Raw genomic sequence first — 22,379 nt, forward strand, 5'->3', positions numbered from 1 at the left:
TTCTAGAAAATATAAAATGTGGGATTTTCTATTTTTGTTTTCATTTGTTTTCAAGATACACCACATTAAATTTTATTATGAGCACCATATTGAATATTTTCATTATTAAATGAAATTAAAATTAAAATGATTTTAAATGATGTATTACGTGATGCATTTATCACATATAGCTATAAGATAATATAGTGGCCCTACTACTGTAAAAAGTGATGCGCCGCAGGTGGCTATGACGTTTTCGTAGAGAAGGTGTGGATTTTTTGGGCATACGTCACCCTCATCTAACCGAATTGTCACATTGCCGTAATTTTTCTGTCTATGACATTGTTGTTTTTGGTGGTTATGATTCTCTCTTTTTGGTTATTTACATATAAATCCAAATTGCAATAAAATATAGCTAAATTATTGTTCAACTCACACATATCTATCTATCTCACTAATATCTAAAGCCCGGTAGAGACAATGCAATTTCTACATGTATTTTTAGCATTTGACAATTGCTGTTAAATATTTTTAACGGGGAATTTTTTGCGGTACCCGCCGTGCAATTTTTGCTAGCAAAATGTTTTTTAAATTTTGAGACAATAAACTACACTTTTTAGGGTTTGGTAATTTTAATTCTGTTATATGGTTTATTGACTTGTTTTATATTAGTTTTTAATTTTCTTGGTTACATTTTCCAATACCTACACTTTTTTAATGAAATTGTCAATTGGTACTTTTCATAATTATGTATTTGAGAGGCGAAACTTTCTGCAATTACTAGACTTGCGATGAAAGAATGGGCGTTGAGTCTATATTAGGTGCTTTAAGAGTCATATTTCGTGAATTCGAACTTTTTACATTTACATTTTCAATGGAGGTTAAACAATGAGTTTATAAAAACAAACTGTTTGCGCCAATTTATGGGCACAAATTTTGGAAAAAATAGCTGGTATCGTGTCTATAGGGCCTAAAGAACCAAAACGCCAAACTGCTTACAGAATTATATTAAAAACGCCGATCAGTATGCTGTAATTCAGCATAATATTAACCATGCACTTGTCGCTAATTTCTTTTAACGATGCTTTTCACAATTTAATTCCTTTTTTGCCTAAAAATGTAATAGGATTTCGACATATTTTGAGAAAATACTGCCGTAAAAATGCAGCATCCAAACATTGACGACCTGCCATGTTGGTTGTTGAAAGTCGCAAGGCCTTAAGGGTCGAACATCAGAATTTATAATTAGAACTGTCATTGCTTAAAAACGAAATTTCAAATCTCGCCCATGCCCATATTGAACAGACCTTCTCAAAATTTTGTTAGATTGTTGCTTCACGAGTTCCTGTACTATAAGCATAGGCAGGGCCTCTATATGATTTATTATTATTCTTAGAGACACAAAAGCAAGCAAAAACACAAGTTTTGTCAGTCGATTGATTGCATATGGAAAAGTCAATGACGTAATATATTTAAACAAATTTTCTTTAAAATGTGCTATCCTTTTTGACGTGCCACTTGCTTGTCCTATGTTTCTAACCAGTGCAGTATAGTCTTCTATTACAGCTAACAGCATAATTTATTTCTTTTAATAACTGTTTTTTTTAATCTAACCATCCTTCAATAAATTGGCAACCAGTCTACCAAATATTCTTATCTGGCGGTAATACATTCAAGATAATTATTTAAATACATCTGCTCAGCTTGTCGAATGTTGCACAGGGTGTAACACTTTAACATGTCGAATATATTCTCAAAAGAAAATTGTCTTCCATTTTTAAACAAATTAAAAGGCAACCCACCTAATTAAACTAACTGAAGTTAAACTGTCAATAATTATAGCAATAATTGAAATCTAAAAACTGTTAATTTGATTTGACGGTCAATACTTTTGTTTTTCGGAATTTCTCTTGAGAGCGATTATATCTCACTACTTCTAACTCTAAATGACGATAAATACTTCATCTGATTATTGAAGAGCATGTTTTATGCTTTGTCTAATAACGGAAATATTCAATATGGCGCCGATACAAAAATTAATAATCTATGGTGTATCTTAAAAGCAAATTAAACAATTGGTGTCGTCAGATTTTCTTACAAAATTTTTCAAATAATGTACTAATCTCAAGATCCAGTTTGGCTTCACAGATAACTTTTTATATTTTCTCGAATTTCTGAGGAACGATTCGCGCTGGAATCAGTTTGCGGTCAAATTTCAGTTTCTAGTAAAACTTTCCTAATTTAACTAACCCTGTATTTTCTATGGTTTCCAATATCCCCATGCGACCCGATCTTTGGATTGGAAACACTGTATATATAAAAATTACGCAATATAGGAAACAAGGTCATTAGAAAATATAAATTGCCTCTGTATCTATCCATGTACGATTATATATAGAAATATTCTTTATTTTTGATGTTACCATATGCGATTGAATTGATGCCACCATTATTCAAATTGAATAGGCTGCAATTTTTTCCATATTTATAAATCATTCGTAAAGAAATAATTATCTGTTTTTTGTGGAGACTTTTTTCCTTAGAATGTTATTTTGTTCTCTTGAATCATTTAATCAAGCTTTAGAAAAATGCTCAATATACTACTGATTACGGATATTGGAAGTTATTAAATCAAAATTTGCGATTTTGATTATTTGTTGTCATTTGCACATAACGAATTTACCTCTTTAATATTAGATTTATTCATAATTGCTTCAATCGTGGAAACAATTTCAAACTATTGTGGATATTGCTATATATAACAAATGGTTGATGACTGACTTACAAAAAATCCTTTTCAGTCTCAACCCTTATCTATATCCCGATATTTTTAAAACCGTACATTGCATAAGTTAAATCGAAGTTTCGATTGTCTCAGTTTTCAAACAATCCGAATTGCAACAATAAAATCGAACTTTATGGAAAATGACTTACCATTACATTGAAATAATAGCAGAATATAGAGCAGATGTGGTTGAACCGAAACACTGCTAAAAGTTTGTCGAATATGCATGATTGCCCAGTTCAATCTACTCCAGCTATATGTGCCGTGACTTCCATGGTCCTGGAAAAGACAGAATAAACTTTCCTTCTTCCAATAATTAAGTTTAACGGATAGGACACGTTTATTTTCTGCTTGAAACCTAATTATTTATAAAACATGCATACTGAAATAATTATAAAGCAATTAAAATGCGGATACTGAGATGATTCGAACAAAATCCAGTTAAAACAACAAATTAAATGCGGGCAAATTTAATTTATGCAAAACTTCTGATTCTTCGGCTTTTAAACGAAAAAGTCAAATTAAAATTGAATTGGAATTTAATTGATGGTGGCGTTATTATTTTTTTATTTAAGGAAGAACTGACGAAATCGGTTGATGTTTTGTAAAAGGGCGGCGATATCTGATGAAATTATAAATGTTCGCTGCAATTTTTGGGCGGAATGGCCGAAAAAAAAACCATTGAACTTTTAAGGGACCGCCATTAAAAATTTAGTATGCGCCAGAAAACGTCAAGCGGCCGAAATATAGTGAAGCTGATAAAGAACACGCCTGTCACTCAGACTTCTCAATTACAATACTTTCCCAATTTCCGTATAGAGGCTGATGTGACATTTCATCAGTATGTCACGTTGGAGTAAATTAACAAAGCAACGTTCTCTGAAAATACAATCTTTCATGGTCCTTTAAGCGAGACCAGAGCCGCATTGCCTTTTCGAAACCAAGTAAACTTTAATCGGATATCATAGAAACATTTAATTTAAAAAATGCATTTCTCAACAACTGCCACAAATGCTGTACTAAGTTTTTACTAAAACGTGATGTGACATTTCATTAATGTGTCACGTTACAGATTATAATTTTGAGAACGAACGAACGTCCACGAGGACCTATTTTAACTTCTTCCATAATTAAAGGGTTTCCTTGGGATCAGACCTCACGGTTTTGATAATAGTGGTGGCTTGGTGACGCGGAGCAGATGAAAGCCTGTAACTCATATAACACACAAATGGCTGTTTCCCCTTTCGCTAAACATTCAGTGTTTTCTCTATCCACTTGCATCACTGTCGGTCACAGTTTGACTATATTAAAAACTGAGAATTTATCTAGTGTGTATTCACAACATTGTGTTTTTCTTCTAGTAGAAAAAAAAAGATGGCAAATAGTTTGTAAGAGCTCCTTATCGGGATTACATTTTATTTAGGGAATATTAAATGTCGGGTCTGTTTTTTTTAAAGTTCTTGTCTGTCTGTGTATTTGTTCATTCTATGATTGTTTATATACTCAAATAAAGAAAACTGAACTTCTACTTAATGAAAATCCATTTAGCACGTTAAATAAGCAATTCTATGTCTGTCTCTTTATCAAATGTAATTATTTAACACTACATGCTGCTATATATAATAGCGTTTTTTCCAGGTATTTAATTTTTAAAAAGGTGCATTATTTTCTACTTATTAATGCCTCATGAAATACTTCAAAATTGTTCTTTTTTTCTGAATTTAAGTGAGTAGGGTAATTATATACCAAACTGTTATTGACACGTTTTTCATAGGGTCAAATTTTAGGACCTCACTTTTTTGTTTTTTAACTGTTTTCTAATTGTATTTTCACTTTTATAAGCACTTCGACAAAAGCTTTGGTACTGTGTTCTCCTATGTATTTTTCAGTTCAGTAAGTTCAGGGTTATTTGATACTGTTTTTTATGTATTATTTTGTGCATAATACCTAACCTTACTATCCAGAATGTCTTGTCAGCAAGCGAAGCACTCAAAAACAAAATTACCGCCGGTCCTGATAGCATACCAAGTTTTATCGTGAGAGACTGTTCCCACGCACTGCGTACTCCTTTATGTCACGTTTTTAACCTGATACTTGAAACGGGTGTTTATCCAGAGCCTTGGAAATATGTCATAGTTTATTCTATTCTCAAAAAACGTGATCCTTCTGTAGTTGAAAACTACCGACCTATTTCGATCTTGTGCAATTTTTCTAAAATATTCGGGATTATATTAAATAAATTTATTACTGCTCAAATTAGAAATAAACTATCTACGCAACAACATGGTCTTCGTATGTCTTCGTATGTCTGTGACTCTCTGAACAAACAAGGTCAAGTTGACGTTATATATACCGACTTCCACAAATCATTTGACCAGATAGATCATCAATTACTGACTGAAAAAGCATCTCATAAATTTGGTTTCTCTGATTCGCTCATTACAGTATTGAGGTCCTATGTGGTGAAACGTCGAAAGTTTGTTGAGATTGAGGGGTTTAGATCAGTTCCTTTTTTTCCAGCTGGCGTGCCTCAAGGTTCAAACCTTGGACTTCTTCTTTTCAATATATTTATACACGATCTCATATCTTTGATCATCTGCAACAAGCTTGCCTATGCGGATGACCTAAAACTATATGAATGCATTGAAACTGGCACGAACAGCATGAATCTCCAGGACAACATCAATATTCTCAGTCAGTGGTGTGCTAAAAGTAAATTACATCTTAACGTCAGCAAGTGTAATATGGTTTCTTACCACCGACAAAAACTCCTAAAGTCTTTAATTAGAATATGGATGGTACTGTCCTGACTAGACTTGCCACTGTGAAGGATCTGGGGATTTTATTTGACCAGTCGTTCTCTTTTGTACCTCACATTACTAAAATGGTTTCTAGTTCAATGCAAATTTCAGAATTCGTAATAAAAATTGCAGGCATTTTTGTAGCTCAGCGACTGTTAAATTGTTATTTAACTGTTACGTTAGGACCAAGCTTGACTATGGCTCGCTGATATGGTCACCAATTTATGACTGCCACACTCAGTCGATTGAGAGTGTGCAGAGAAGGTTACTAAAGTATCTAATGTTCAGGGAGGACGGTTCCTATCCTGAGAGCGGAGCTGATCACGATCTTCTGCTAAGAAGGTTCGCTATACTGCCCCTGAGCTTGCGCAGAGACTTGCAATCTGTTTCATTTCTCTATAAGTTAATTCATTACGGAGTCGATTGTCCGTTTCTTCTGGAACAATTACGCTTTCATGTGCCGCGGCTGGAAGGAAGACATCAAATCAACATTCTTACTGCAGATACCCAGGTCCAATATCCATTTTCAAAACCCTATTACAAACAACAAACAATCATCGCACTTCGATTTATATTATGATGGTCTCCAGGCCATACTTCAGCAATTTCGATGGGCGTCGGGTTATCCGTACCGATAAGTCTTATCCTTTTCTTTCTCATTCCTTCCTTCTTCATTTTTTTAGTTATAAGATTAGTAGATTTAAGATTAGTTTCTACGTCCCCTAGTATATATATTGGATTATTTATATTTAGTATTTAGTAATTGGGTAATGATACCTGTTGGATATAAAGTGCTATTATTATTATTATTATTATTATAGTTCAAAAAAGTGCGTAGTTGTCAGTTCTAATGAAGCAAGCAAAAACGTCATCTACATATCAATACCACCAAAGGAAATTTTTACCCAATGGATGTTGTTATATTCGATAGAGACACGGTGTTATCGAAACAACTGTCACAGAGTAAATAAACATATTCTCGTAAAAATCTGAACAAATTTGTGTACTTATTTAAGGTGTCAAATATTTTTCCTTGTATTCCTGTATCATCAAGGGTTTGGTTGTTAGTGCCCGGATCAATTTTAAATTGTTTTGATTGTTGGAAAACCAAAATATTTTTGTTTTTGTCCGATAAGGCACTGAGCGCAATTTTTCGTCCGCCTTTAAGCGAACCCAGCACAATATTGCCTTTTTTAATTCAATCGTTCTTCGCTAGTGATATATCTGAAGTTCTCAACACGCAAATATAAAATTAGTGTTGTCTTCTGATTAAACTCGGAGGTAAATTAATGACTTCCAACTATTTCGATCGATTTTCTTTAGGGGATAACTTAAGGCTCTTAACAATTTTTTGATAATTTGTCACTGCCTGAAATGAAGTCAACCTCGGCCTGTCGTTCAATAATAATTATTGCTCAGTAGGTATTTTTCGTATTAAAACGTCTCTTATATTATTCTTACTAAACGCAGGTGTGTGCTGCTATTTAACCCAGAACAATTGTGGTGCAATTGCAAAGTGCCTGCGAATTATTCCACATGAAACTATAAAATTATGAGTTCTCCATCTGCCTTGCGTGAAAGTCCGGTGTAAAATTATTAAATTTTATTACGCTTTCTGAGAATTTACGTTACTGAGTATTTCTACCCTGTAGTTGAAAACTAAGTTAATACGTTTTTATAGCTAACTATATATTTTGCAAAAATGAAAATAAGCATGACAAAGTCATGCTCCCCAATTATGTTAAAAAAGCACCTATAGTTTTTAAGCGTACCTTTTAGGGAAAATAGACAAAATTGCTGATAAAAACTGAACTTGAATATACAACTTATACCTTTATTTGCAAAAACTCCACCTCTTGAATTGACGTCCTTTGTAAAGCATCTAAAAATGAGTCAGCAAAGCAAATGACGAGCCTTTTAAAAATCAAAGTCATACAAAGATAAGTAACAACACGTTGGAATTTATAAAATAAAATTTAAGATATCTGATCCTAATTCTAATATTCTTTCTAATCAAACAATACTCGCCCGAAAACTATTATTCTGCAGAGGGGCAGAATTTTGCAATATTTCGTTCTTTCGACATGGAAATGGCTCGAATTCATGGGAAACGAAACTGACGTGGTAAAGTGACGCTTCCCGCACGCTAGATCGGTGGGTAATTAGGTATTTTACAGACGGGAGTAGAAAAATATATTAGATACCTACGTATAGGTTAGTATCTTCTGCAAAATTAGTGAGTTAATTAGTTACTAGAAGTTTAAAAGTACGTATTATTTAATAATATTAATAATTATTTTCGATTTGATAGTTTAGAGGTCCTACATTTTGTGCCAATATTCGTAACTACGAGCTTAGTGGGATCCAGGTGATTATTTGTGTGCAGAAAATCACCGCCAAATATTATTTACTGTTGTTTAAAAATCTTTGCTTTTGCAAATAATTAAATAAAACAAACAATAAATTATAGATAGATAGATAGATATTAGCTGATTTTGGTAACCCAGTAAAGTTCATCAAACGATATACCGTTTTGACAACCTTTTATGGTTTTGACTTCGGAATGAGTTTAAGACCCGCCTGTTGTAAAGCGGAAGGGACCATCCTTTTCAGCACATGTACCACAAACCAGGGCCGTATTTAAGATGTTAGCCGACAAGAACTGTGCCGTGCGGAGTATTGTATTTTAAGAGTAGGGAAATTTTATTTGATTAAACTGTTACGTTAATTAATATTTGTGTGCTTTTTATAAAATAAAACAGTCCCTTCTTGAGGTAACTCGATTTCAAGTTGAATTTTAAATAGGTTGATCCCTTATATTGAAAACACATTAGAAAGCTTAAATTGATTTCCAATTTTAGAGTTTAATATAATGACTCAAAATATTTTCCTAGGAAACCAATACAAAATCTTATGTAGGTAATCGATTTATAATGGATGTGTTCTCACTTTACTATTGGTTGATTTGGTTGGTGAAATCATGAAAATTAACGTCCGAGATGACTAAAACACCATATATCACAGTACGTGACATTGTTGTGAATGGTGTCCAAGAAAGAAAAACGCGGAAAGATCGTGCGGCCCCAAAGAGTCTATTGACATGCACCATGCCGGAATATATATGATATATGATACGTATCAGAAGAATATTATTTTAACGATTAAAACTTTACATGAAGCGTTGCGTAGGAGTTTTAACATTGACTGTTGCCAAGAGACTGCGTCCATTCGTACGAAGAATTGATTTTTATTACAAACCATAAATACCGTCTACACAAATCCATCAGCTTTCAGCATTTGTTCGGTTCGGGAACGTCATTGTGGAATTTGGAATCTATTTATTGAGAGTTACAAAGGGAAACCTAAGCGAGGCAGGCCAGAAGGTTAGACCTGCATAAAAATTTACCAAAGTTAAATACCGCGTTATGTCGTAAAACCGGTATATCGTTCGGAGAACTCTACATCGCACATTACCAAATGCTTTGTAGAAGAGTGTTAGTTGATTTGGAGAGTATTGGAAGTAATAAATTTTTTTAATGAAAACTAATAACGGGTGAGGTTCGATAGGCAAGAAACGCGTGGCAGTTATTTAGATAGCAAATGGAAGCAGTAAAAACGTGGTGGCTATCTTGGTTAATGCTTGAACATTTCCCTTTCGTGTTAGTAAAAGATTTTTAGTTCTGTCTGCAAATGCATTTACTGAAGCACGTATCTGAAACACATTACGGTGTGTGGCAAAACGTTTTCTGTTAGATAGCCCCGAGCAGACAGACCTACGGAAGGGGTAAATGGGATGGTGCGAGGGGTAATTGTTGCTTTAAAAGCTCCGCTCGTAACTAATAGGGCTCGCTTAATCGCTCGCCTTGTGATAAATTGGTGGATAAAACGAAATTACAATTCTTTACATTTGTGTTCGGTATACGCGTTAAATAAAGCCTTGCGTAGAAACGATTGTTGGCGATGAAATTTCTGTTTTGTTTATTTATCGGAGCGGATGGATTGGCGATAAACCAATCAGGAAACTAATCACTTCTAAGTTTTTTTTTTTTTCGTTACCACATTTTCGCGCACTATTTTACGGCCGCCAAGCGGCTGATGTTGACGTTCAATTAAACACCTTTAGGTAAATATTGGCTTCGTCTAACTTGTCGCGGAAAATTCTAATTATTTTGTATTGTTGGTAATGTTTGTTCTGCTCGAATCCGTCGTTGACTCAGGTCTAATTTTATTTTTTTCAACTACTATACAAATACGCATCTTGACGCAAATATTGACATTATATGATATTAATTTGTTAATTCCACAGGCTACTACAAAACTTTTGAATTCTTGCTGCGTCGGTTGTTGGTGAATCGAACTAGCTAACATTTCGCCGGTCATCCTGTTGGCTTCTTCAGAGCTTGACTGAAACGGGCTCGCATTTTACTCTGTACCTGCTCTTATATTGTTTGAGGGCGGCGGAGCTAAATGAGGAGACCCCGAACGATATAAAAGCAGGTACAGAGAAAAATGCGAGCCAGTTTCAGTCATGCTCTGAAGAAGCCAACAGAATGATTGGCGAAACGCTAGCTAGTTTAGCTCAACAAAAATCGATGCAGGAAGAATCCAGAAGTTTTATAAAAAAATATTAAGTTATTATTGATTATAATGGAATATCTCTAAAACCCTGCTAAGATGTTCCCAAATTGTTAGGATTTCTATGAATGTCGATGTATTGTTGATTTTTTACCCTTTAAGAGGATTTGTAAATAAAATTTTATTTTAATTTTTGTTAATTTTGAACGGAAAATTTTCCAGTTTTGTCGAAGTAGTTGCGAAATTCTTGTTGATATGTGAAATATGGCCATTTAATGAAATTTTGTTTTTATTTTAAAACGGGAACTAAGTAATAGTCCATAGCGTATTAACTGTATAAAGAAATAATTTGTAAGGAAAATGATCAAGATTAGTAAACAAATGAGACAAACTGTTTTCTTGTTTATAGAATGCTTCTGATATTGATTCATCCAACATTATCAAGAACCTCACAAGTCGGCTTTTTCAAATCTTAATTAACCGCACGCTCTATAACCAGAAGGGATTTAAGAAAAAAATGGGTTACTACTGGTAAAAGACGTCTGTTGTGTCTCGCTTCATCTGCCATTCACTTTACTTCAGAAACTTTAAACGTTTATATTTTGCTTCGAAAAAAGAGAAAAAGTCGCCTTTAATATAATATTAGGTCGTTGTTGCCGAAAGCTCCACATATGGCACGTTAAAATCGTAATGTCCCATCAGGCAAGTGAGAAAGTGAAAAAATCGCTGTCGGCTTAAGCGGGATCGTTCGGGATTAAATATGGATGGTTTTAAAATGCGCGAAAAGTTTATTCGGGAAATTATTCACCCCCCGGTCGGTGTCGCATCGAAGTCTCCCCTCGTTAGTGGTGACAGAGACTGGGCAAAACTCAAAACTGTCACTCCGCATCACCCATCAAACGCAGGAATCCGTGTACATCTAATTGACCTTGCGCTTATAAATGACCAAGCCGATGCTGTCAACGCCAATAATGTGTACTATCTGACGAGACTAGACCCGCTGGTTGTCCCCAATGAACTATTGGGGGGGTTGATATTCAAAAAACCCTTCATTAACACTCTGAAAATGATCGCTGTCACTGACAGGCCAGCAGAGGCGTTAGTGGCAGCCCGCAGTTATAGGTCAATCATTTTACCATTAGTGTTTGCCGCCATGACAGTGTATACAAAATAGCCGCTGCTCGGATTCGTATTATATCGGCCAAAATTCTGTCTGTCAGCTGTTTACCCAAACAAATCGAATATTGATACCTAAATTTTTCTTTTTTTTTTCTTTTAGGAAAAACCCTATCCGATTTTTGCTTATCATTTTTCCATTAAAAAAAAGCCAGAATTTGTTCCACAGTTGCGGTTCGTAAACGCTTTTCTTCCGAATCAAGCACTGTGCTCTTTTTTTATATATATCTTTTTATTAATTGACTTTATTAGTTAGTTTCTCTTAAATTATAACGTATTCAGGTGCTCTTTTGTTAACAAAGATGTTAGAAATATAGAACCTATTTCATATATGGCCAAACTTTACTATTAATCAAAATCCGCATCAAATAATACATGCTCCAAGCGTTGATGTTGATGAGATAGTTCAGTATTAAGTGAATATAATTCGCGAAAGCAACATGAGATTATTTCGCTCGCTCTGTTGTTATCGGATTTTGCTATATTATATATATATATATATATATATATATATATATATATATATATATATATATATATATATATATATATATATATATATATATATATATATATATATATATATATATATATATATATATATATATATATATATATATATATATATATATATATATATATATATATATATATATATATATATATATAACTCATTATTCCTGTGGCAAAGTTACTGTGGTTAGCGTTTGTTCTGATATGTATAATGATAGAAACAAAAATCAACCCCATGTCTTGTATTATGCCATTTCGTTTTGTGGGGTGCTGAAATAATATAATAAAAATTGCGTTGATTTTTCCAATTTAACTGATTTTTTCCGTAAATTTCACTGTTTTCCAGCGTAAACCATCCAAAAAACGCCAAAGAATGTTGTTCGATTAAAAGTTTTGTTCATCTATTGCCAAAAATACATGTTTACATGTTAGACTTACCGGTTTATTATGCTTTTCGGAATTATATTAATAATGATTTAAATGCCGGTTCTACTTGACACAAGCTGAAGATTCCAGTCGCAGTGCTATAGCACATGCACAATAACTGCCTCAGGAAAGGTGTCAGATTAAGACTGTGACTCAGTCATGCTCTCATCTTTGGATTATCGTGACGTAGTATATTGGTCCGTCCTTCGTAACAGAAATTTCAAAATTCTTGTTACTTTCGAAAATCGATGAAATCGAATTTTTCGAAAGTATCTGCGCTCGTATAAAAAATATATATCTCGGTAACGGTAGGTCCTATGGGATCGACGTGGGTACAGAAATGATCACCGTCGAAAAAAACATTTCTTTTTGTCCGATCTCCGTTCTCTGTTCTCGTCTTTTGGTTTTTCCTGAATAACTTTCGAACCATTGGAGCTACAAAATTGAGATTTGCCTCCTTTTTAACCCTCCACGATGCACATAAGCTTATAAGAAATGGTCCTCATCCGACACCGGTATCCATCTTTTTTTCGCGATATTCGACTGTTTTTTGGACCTTGCTATGAAACACGATAATTGTCCGAAATTTGAATCAATCGACTTCATATTTGGCACATATATGCAGCTTTACCCCGTGACGGAATCTATTGAAAACGGGGGGCCTGAGGGCTAGGGAAGTATTCTAAAAAAATAAAAAAGCGAGCGTGTAAGGGTCTACAAAAAACATCATCTTTCAAAAACTGTTTTCGAGACCAGAAAAATTCTTGAACCAGAAGAAGCAGAAGATACGGCTCTATAATTCTTGACAATTTTTCAAAAATATACATTGTGCGCCGCAAATTCAAAAAAACTGAAAAATGGTACTCTCTATTATTGAAAATTGGTTATAACTGAAAGACTATGATTCAGATCTCAGTTTCTTTTATATTATAATATAGCCGGAATAGACAGTAAAAACTTTTGTATATAAGGTTTTCACCTATTATACAGGGTGTTCCCGACATTCTGTGTTAAATGAGAAATGTGTTAAGTGTCCTAAATTTGCAGATATCAACTTCAAATTTAACAGAGAAGTAAAAGTCCGTGTCCACCTTTAAACGGTAGAAATTGGGCGCAATCCAATTTTACCAAGTATTTTTTAAAAATGTTTGAAATGTTTTTTTGGTTATTTTAACTTCCAGAAAAATATGTTTTCCTCCATAATCGTTCATCCGATTGCCAAAATTCTTTAACCGGCAGACGCGGAAGATCCAGTGCATTTATTTCGGGCATTTTTTCGATTATATACAGGGTTTTCAAATAATAGGCAAAAATTTAAAGGACCTAGAAAATTGTTCTTTTGCAGAGTAAATTATTAGCCGCAAATCAAAAATCGTAAAAAATATGGCTAATTGGTTCAAACGGTGTCATTGGCCGGATCAAGAGCTACAATTTTTGTATTTGCCGTTTTCGTCTATCACATACGCAGCTCGGATATTTGAAAAAATCCATATTGAAATCGTTATTGTTAGACGCGATGACGTCATTTATTATTACGGCGCACTCCATGGTTTCAGAAAAAACTTATTTTCTCGAAAACCATTTACTATTTTCAAAAAATTCTTGAACCAGGACGCGTGGAAAATTCAAAGCTATATTCATATATATATATATATATATATATATATATATATATATATATATATATATATATATATATATAGGGTGGGTCGTTTGTGGGCAAAAAGTCTAAAATATCCCAAAATTTTCCGTTTTTGTGGATAAATTATTGGCGATAAATGAAAAACCGTTGAAGATGGGATAATTTTATTTGAACACTATCGCAAACGGTGTCGTGAGAGAGTTTCAGATTTCGTCAATTATACAGGGCGCGAGATATTTGAAAAATTATCATTCCACAACACTATGATTTGTTCAAATTTTAATATTTACCGATGTTCGCTGTAACTCTGAAGTACGACGAGATGTGAAGGACATTTTATACGGGGTGCATGCACAATCAAATTACATCGTTTTTGCGGAAGTTCCATGGTGATCCGCAGGAGCGCGATAGAAAAAAAATGCGTCCTTTTAGGACAAGAAACCGCGAAATTCTTGCTTAAGCTTTAGTTGTGGCATTCCAAAGGTCGATTATATATCGTATCTGCCCTTAAATGAAATTGGGTCCGCTTAGACAACAGATATTTCTTGCTTGATACATAAAATTAATAAGTCTTCTCTCTCAATGTTTATTTCGGAACCGATTAACGGTTCAAATCTTCACACATAAAATACTAGTCATGACGGCAAGTATATTACACCTAGGTATCAAACTGTACTTTTTCAATGTTCATTTACATACAATACTATAACAATTTCTAACCCTCGTCGTTTAAAACGACTCTTCGAAAATACTTGTCAGATTAGAACTACGCTGCAAAAAGTTTATTTTTACAAAGATCACATATTCTGAACAGTATTTTGCTCTTAAGTGTTTTTTTCGAATGTGTCATCTAACATATATATTATTTGGTAATAATAATTTAGTTATAAAGGCTTCAAATTTTGGTGATGATTGAAAAACGAATACGAAGCTGTTGTTGTGACGATTGGGAAAATCGTTGTTTATAAGATTTCCTCTTTTACTTACGTAAGTCACGTACTTCCTTTCGCAGACAATCCAGGAATGTTTAAAGCTATAAACTTAATTCCTCATATTCCTGAATGAAGTTCGATATGCATTACCAATATCCTTACTGTTCTTCTTGTTTTTCACTTTCGAGAGCGTTTTTATTTGCCAATCGGTTTTCTGACATTGATTTTTTGAATTTAATATAATATTTTAGCTTCAATTTTTATAATGCAAGCGACTGGTCTCTCTATTCTTCTTCCAGGGTCGACTCGTGATATTTCAAATGCGTCAAATTTACTAAAGCCGGATGTTGTAAGGCTTCGACCGGCATAATTTCCTCTGGGCAGTCGAAAGGAATAGTAATTTTTCAGCGTAATGCTATACCATAATTATTGTTAATTTCCGCTAGAGTTGAGTTCGTAGTAACTTGCGATTTCTTAAATCAGTCGAGGGAATAAGCGAGAGGCAAGCGAGGACCGCCGCCCCGTTACTTTTATAACTACTTGCCAAGACAATGTAATTAAATGGCATCCATTTGTAATTTCGGGACGGCGTGCGGAGAATGTAAACTGCCGAACATGGAGAAGGTGTGACTGTGCTGCCTCGCTACTATGGCCACGGTTTCACTAATAAAAACAAGCAGCTGCAGTGTCAATACTCTTGCATAGCCGAAGAATAATTAGCGGCTATTGCTGTTCCCGCTTCCATGTCGGGGATGGCTTATCCTAAAATCCATTCTGGTTTCCGTTATTCCTGGCTCGATACGGCCTGTAAAAAGGGGGTGTTACGGCTTTTAATGAATAATAGTGTACCCTCAAAAATTTGTACGCGAAATGACTGGTAAACGTAAGCTCAAAAATACATCATTCAATCATATTTTCATTGGAAGACAAATTTGGATCGTTGGAAATATCTATTCCTTGCGGTTTCATTAAATTAAATTACTATATTTCCAAGCCAAAGTGTAAAACTTCAGCTTTGTGACAACCTCATACTCTCCCAAGTCGCTTATATATTAGTTCACTAAACCAACTATAATTAATATGGATAAATAGATCATTCGGGGTCTTCAAGACTCATGTAACTGCTTGTGGGCTAAACTTTTACGTACGAAATGATAAGGTTTTCCACTATGGGTAAAACCTATATTGCTTGCGCATTTTTTGTTATTATTTTTCTTTTGTTTGTGTGTGTGTGAAGGTAATAAGTTCACAATTTTCTCGTCTCATTCTTTTGAACGCTTTAATCTTTTTTATAAGTAATTTTTACAGTAATTTTATAAATATATAATAATAATAATAAATAGCCTATATTACAACAAACAAAAAACAATATACAATATTAATATTTTTCAAAACAAAGTAAACAGATAGCTCAAAAGCGGCGCAGTCTAGCTTTGAATAACTACTCTATTGAACCGCTAAATAACTATAAATATAATTAATAAATTGCGCACTATTTACTGAAATAAAAAATGGATGAACAACAAATAAAATACGAAAAGTACCTGCAAAATCGTTACTGAATTCCTATGACGAAGAATTACAAACGCGAATCGCGTTGAATGTGAAAGATCTGTATTCTGTATCCTACATTCACAGAATGGATAGTACTCCTAGGAGTAAGCCGCTCTCTCACCAAAGTGGGTGAATCGAGGTTATGGATAGTTTTCATAACGAATATGTTGAAATGAAGAGCTCTTCTTTGTTCCATTTTCAGCCAATTAAGTTGACGATATGCAGCAGATACATGGTCATATTTTTGAAAACCCATAATAAAACGAACACAAGCATTCTGCTACCTTTGAATAAGCCACTTACACTCGTTATCAATAATAAAACCATACACTACATCACAGTAGTTAAAATGTGAGAGAACAAGTGACTCACATAATTGTTTCCTTAGTCTAAAATTTAAAATATTTAATATATAAGATTTTTAGTGAGAAATGTGCCTTTTGAAAGATATTTTTCAAATATTCACGAAATCTTAGATCACAATCTATGATCACCCCCAAATGTTTAGCTGAATCTACAACGGAAAGTTTAATATTATCTAACATTATATTAATATTTTGTTTAAGTAGCTTAACTTTATTTTTATTTCCATTAAAGGCGATCTCGATGGGTTCACAAAGTTCACTAATCTTGTAAAGATCTTAATTTACAAATACCTCTGCATCCGTGCTACAATTAAAATCAAAACAGCAATACAATTGAGTATCGTCGGCATATGCCTGAACTTTGCAAAAATTTAAAATAAAAATAAAATGGAACCTTGCGGCACCCCATACCGTATCGAATGTCTTCGAAAATTCCAAAAGTATTAAGGCACTCGTTAGTTTTTTGTCAGTGACTCGGGCAATGTCATCGATGACACTCATAAAAAGCATTCGCAGTACTTGACTTTCGTTTAAAACCGCACTGACTTTCTGGTACTATTCTATTATCCATTCTATAGGTATATAAAAATATATAAATGTTTTGATAAAAATTGTTCAACTCTTTTTATTAGAGTGCAATAAAATTCATGTGTCATTTTATTTATAATGCATTTGTTTTTTTTTTTTTGTTAACGTACCCATCCGAGCATATCAGTTTTATTTAGTTTTGTTTTTAATATAGCATATAGTTTTCATATTTCTAACCTAATGGATTGTTAACTATTACATTAAATTTTATTTACACATGTTCGATTGATTAACGACCGACGCAGCAAGAATTCAGAAGTTTTGCACTAGCCTGTGGAAGTTTCCTTGAAAAATGAACACACTAAATAATTTAAATCGTAGCTGCTAAATTCTTAACGATTTTAAAGCATCCACAGTGATTAAAATTTATTAAAAAAAAAACTATTGGTTTCCGATATTGAGAAACCAGCGTCCTTTTCAGTCCTCTATGATTACGAATGTGCAATATTAAATTTTTGGAAAGTCTCTTATTAGCCGTAGCAGCATACCATTTTGTTTTAGTTTATAGTTAGTGTTTTGCGTGCGTATCCGTATTATTATTTTTTTAGTTTAATCACTAACCTGGAAATGACAGGAAATTTTTATTTTTCATGACCCTAAAATATTAAATTAATTTATAATTCAAGGCATTTTGCTAAATAGCTAAACAGGTAAAAAAAATCACTAAAATCCAACGTTGAAAATGTTTACGAAATATGATTCGCATTCGTGTTGCTTCAAATCGGGAAAATTCAAACTTCAAACAGAAGCAGCATTTTTCTTGTCCGTAGTAGTTAGATTATTATAGTTTTTATCATTTCTCTTCGTAACTCTATTTAGCTAAGAATTTCTTTTTGCCAATTTGTTTTGAATTTCTTATGGGAGAAGATGAATTTGCAAAAATATGAATGTGTAAATTTGACCCAAAATTACTCGCTAATTACAGTCGCGTTTCAGATGTTTCTTATCATTTTTTCCTTTCATATTAATATATCTAGGGCATCAAGTACAGTCACCTTACAGAAGCCGAGTTTATCAAATTAGTTCATAAATCAACAAAATGTAATATGCCATAGGAAAGCAACTAAAATTTCGCTAAGATATTAAAATTGGAAAGAGGTACATTAAAATATCTCAATACTACGTATAGATTCGATGAAATTTTAAGTCCTTTTCCGGTTTTTATTGGTCATTTTAAAACCCTATCCTCCATGTCGAAATGTTTTTAGGATCATTTAACTTTGGCACCCTTTTACGCATTAGGGACCGCAAATGCAGTCTTCGAGTTGAAGAGGGCCGTCTAACCTTTAAGTTATTTTTATGGATAATAAAATCTAAACTATTGGCATTAACTTTCCGAACTTCAAGGCGTCTTGAGTCGGTACTTGCTTTTGCTTATATAATTTAAAAAAAAAATAAAGGAAAACTGTAGCTTCGCCGCATTGCTTGGAAGACAATGATGCCCTTTCAAAATTAACCTCTTCCCCCATTTCCCTATATTCACATCGGCACGAAGAAACTACAAGGCCCGTAACAATAAACGACGAGCATTGTGTTTTTTATGATTTATGTACAGCCTTAACAGCTCTCAGGTTTCTATTATCCGCGTTTTCAGAATGCAACAACACTTTTTTCTGCATCTACCCTTCATGCACCCGTCTCCTCCACACCTATCCCCTCTCGACGAGGGTAAACCGAAACGAACAATAGATTCTGTGAACATCTAGCCTCATTTACGCCCTTTTTAAGGTAAATGGAGAACGGTAAATCTTTGAGGCGTGATTTTTAATTCCTCCTTAATTAAAGTTATCTTCAATTCGGAGATTATATCGGTGTCTTCTAGCGTTAATTAACTATCTTTCGGTTTTTGGTGCTCACGTTCAGGGATAAAAGCCTTCCAACGCACAACGGATATCCTGTGCCGTAATATTATGCGGACACATGTTCCCTCCTATCTTAAGAAAACAAATATCATCGCTTGTCGCATGAAGCAATCGTATGGGGGATAAACGATCTGGATAGCCTTTCCGGAAATTATAGGTTCTTCTACGAAAATTTTGATTTACTCAATTCATATCTTCCGGGAACTTAGGACCGCTTGAGCTGCATAAATTTTTATGCGCCAAGAAAGAATAAAGCATAACGCCTTTGTCTTTTTTCAAACCTTTTTTTTGGGTAATTCTCGGTAATTTCTTAATATTTCAATAATCAGTTGTTAAGTAAACTAATGAAAAGAAATACAAAATCCATCTGAAAAAGAAAAAAATATGTTTCCATAATTTCAATAGATATTCATATTTTTTTGTTGTAAACATTGCCACAAATGCAAATTTACTTCTTGGCGGAAATTCAACGTTCAGCATGAAATTACACATTTTTCAGAGGGAATCTTAAAATGTTAATTTTCCGTTAAGTTATTTACAATTTTTTATATAATTTCTATTAGAATACATTAATTATATTTTGTAACAATAACAATTTCTGATTGAAAATGGCGTTTTCATCTGCTGGCAACAAATAGCTGACATCCCACCAGCCGGTTTCTTACAACATCGCGGGGTCAGTGATCACGTGACCCGTTTCGTGAACATAATCGGTAAAATTTGCTATATTCATCGTAAAATCACATTCAATTTGAATTTTCACATTGTATTTTTACAAAATAACCTTTAATTTTAGTGCAAATAAAGATGTGCTTTTACATGAATTAACGTAAAAATAAATTTAAATATGTTCTTACTTACGTATAAGTAAGAGTTTACTTCTTAAACATTAAACATTTTGTTGTATAAAACTCTGAGCTGTGAGTAAAAAGTAATATAAAATTATCCTTGTCTTTATTTAAAAATAAACAAATCAATCGAGGTATTTCAATAAATTTCCAAAAGTCATTGGGAAACAAGCAAGCCGAATAAGTTAAACCTGATTATATTGTAATTTTATAATAACGTGAGAAGTAAATAAAAATCGCAATTATATCAATATTTAGGAACATTCTGACTGTAAGTATTTATTATATGTATTATTATTTATTATTGAACTATTTTCGTTATCAGAGAAAGCTAAACCTCGTCCCGATGATGGTTTACTGAGGGACAGTCTGCGCTAGATTTTTGGAATTTATATCCTTGCTTCGTTTTTTAGACACAGGGTGTCAAAGTTTAATCGGTTTTTGATTACTTTTAAGTGACCTTTTTAATTTTATTTTTTATTTTATGTTAACCAAAATACAACCATTAGTGGCTTCCCAGAGGGTGATGCGATCGATGGTTATAGGTAAAATAATGACGAACTACTGATTTAAAAAAAAAATATAATTTTGTTAGATCCAGTAATACAAGATTCAGCAAGCTGCAATTCATTTAATAAACTAACTTAAAAAGTAGCTTTAAAAACCAAATACCACTAATTACAATTTGCAAAGGAAGTTGCTTCTTCCAAAAGGGACGCCGGAGATACGTTAGTTAAAACAAATAAATAACATTGGCAACATTCTGGAATAAATTTTGTATTAATTTTGCAAACAATGCTTTTGAATTGCTAAAGATATCTATTTCATTTTGGTATTCATTGTAAGATGGTAATTCGTTCTAGGTGTATTTTTGATAGTAAAGGTCCTATAGCTTTTTAAACGTGTTTTATTTGGGACACTTAAATATATTGCCATTGTCAAAGGTGAGGTTTATTAATGATTTTAAAAAGATACAGTAACTGAGTGTGAATTCTGTTGCGCAGTGTTAACATTTTATAACGTTCTAAGTTGTTGACACAAGTATCGGCTTCTCTTTTTAAAATATAGTACGCAAAGTTAAGGAATTTCTTTTGAACTTTTTTAAATCATCTGTATATATTTAGTATAAAAAGGAGACCAAATTATACAATCTTCCACTGTACTAGGCTATAATAAAGAATTTTCGGAGTTTTTTCCGATTTAAATTTGTTTGCATTTCTAGTTCTTCTTCTTCTTAAGTTTCTTGACTTCTGCATTGAGCAATTTGCCAGCACATTAAGTGTAAGCATTTCTAATTAAGAATCCAAGATTTCTTTTCGTGTCAAATGTAACTCCAAGATCATCTTTTGTGGTAATTGATTTAATAGTAATCTTATTCAATTTATATTGCAGCAAAAGTGTTTTTTTACATAAATAAAAGACAGAGTTACACTCTTTGGCATTAAAATCTAACAAATAATCTTTTGACCACTTTATGTTATGCATCAACCTACAATCATTTTTATTCACCCTTTTTCTGTCTATTTTCATGTCATCAGCATACAGCAAGATATTTGAATTTAAAAACTTTGTTCTATGTCATTTATGAATAATAGAAATAATCGTGGGCCTAGTGCGGCACACCAGATATAACAATAAATGGATCGGTATTATTATTTTTAACTGAGACATATTTGATAAAAAAGACTGCAATAAAAGGCACTAGTCCTTGGATTAGGAAAACTAATTTTTAATATTATAGTCATATGATGAATCCTTTCAAAAGCCTTTTCAAAATCTGTAAAAATAATATCCACCTGCCCCACCAGATGCTGTGACGTTTGTAACAAATTCTGTAAAATCTATGAAATTAAAAAGTGGGGTTATTCGAGCTATTTTCAACTTCGAAACACCGACATAATCCTGTTTTTTTTATATAATTTTTTATTTAGAACCTTAGATTTTATATCCTAAATTATTTCTTCTGCAAACCACTCTAGAAATTTTTTGTTTTATAAGTTACTTTTTAGGAACATATTTATACAAAGTTGTAAAAACATTTTGGCAAAATAAATTTATTGCACTATTTGCATCCAACGCTGCTCGAATATCTTCTCAATTTTGAATGCATTAAAGATTCTCAGAAAATCTGCTTTCCCAAAATTATATTGAGCCTTATCTATCACTGGTAGAACATAACTCTATTACACAATACGATATGCATCTGTCCAGCGTACAATCCACCCTAAAAATTATTACATCTAGAATTTTATTGTTTACATTTTTTACTGCATTAAATTGTGATTCTGCGATAAATTACAAAAATCTAACGTACCCCTATTGTCGAATGAGTA

At 33.1% G+C, this 22,379-nt stretch overlaps 1 protein-coding gene across 2 annotated transcripts in view; it reads right to left on the bottom strand.

Moving 5' to 3' along the window:
• The window catches only part of LOC132708819 (lachesin), a 98,051-nt gene that overhangs the window by 44,511 nt on the left and 31,161 nt on the right, over positions 1 to 22,379 (bottom strand). For both annotated transcript variants that reach the window (XM_060681418.1, XM_060681417.1), the window contains exon 2: positions 2,914 to 3,043. In XM_060681418.1, the coding sequence (XP_060537401.1) occupies positions 2,914 to 2,992 (79 nt within the window). In that variant the 5' untranslated portion in view covers positions 2,993 to 3,043. The remainder of the gene's footprint in view (positions 1 to 2,913; positions 3,044 to 22,379) is intronic.

Source organism: Cylas formicarius, unplaced genomic scaffold (assembly GCF_029955315.1).
Source record: "Cylas formicarius isolate icCylForm1 unplaced genomic scaffold, icCylForm1.1 PGA_scaffold_12__32_contigs__length_19106922, whole genome shotgun sequence".
NCBI lineage: Eukaryota > Metazoa > Arthropoda > Insecta > Coleoptera > Brentidae > Cylas > Cylas formicarius.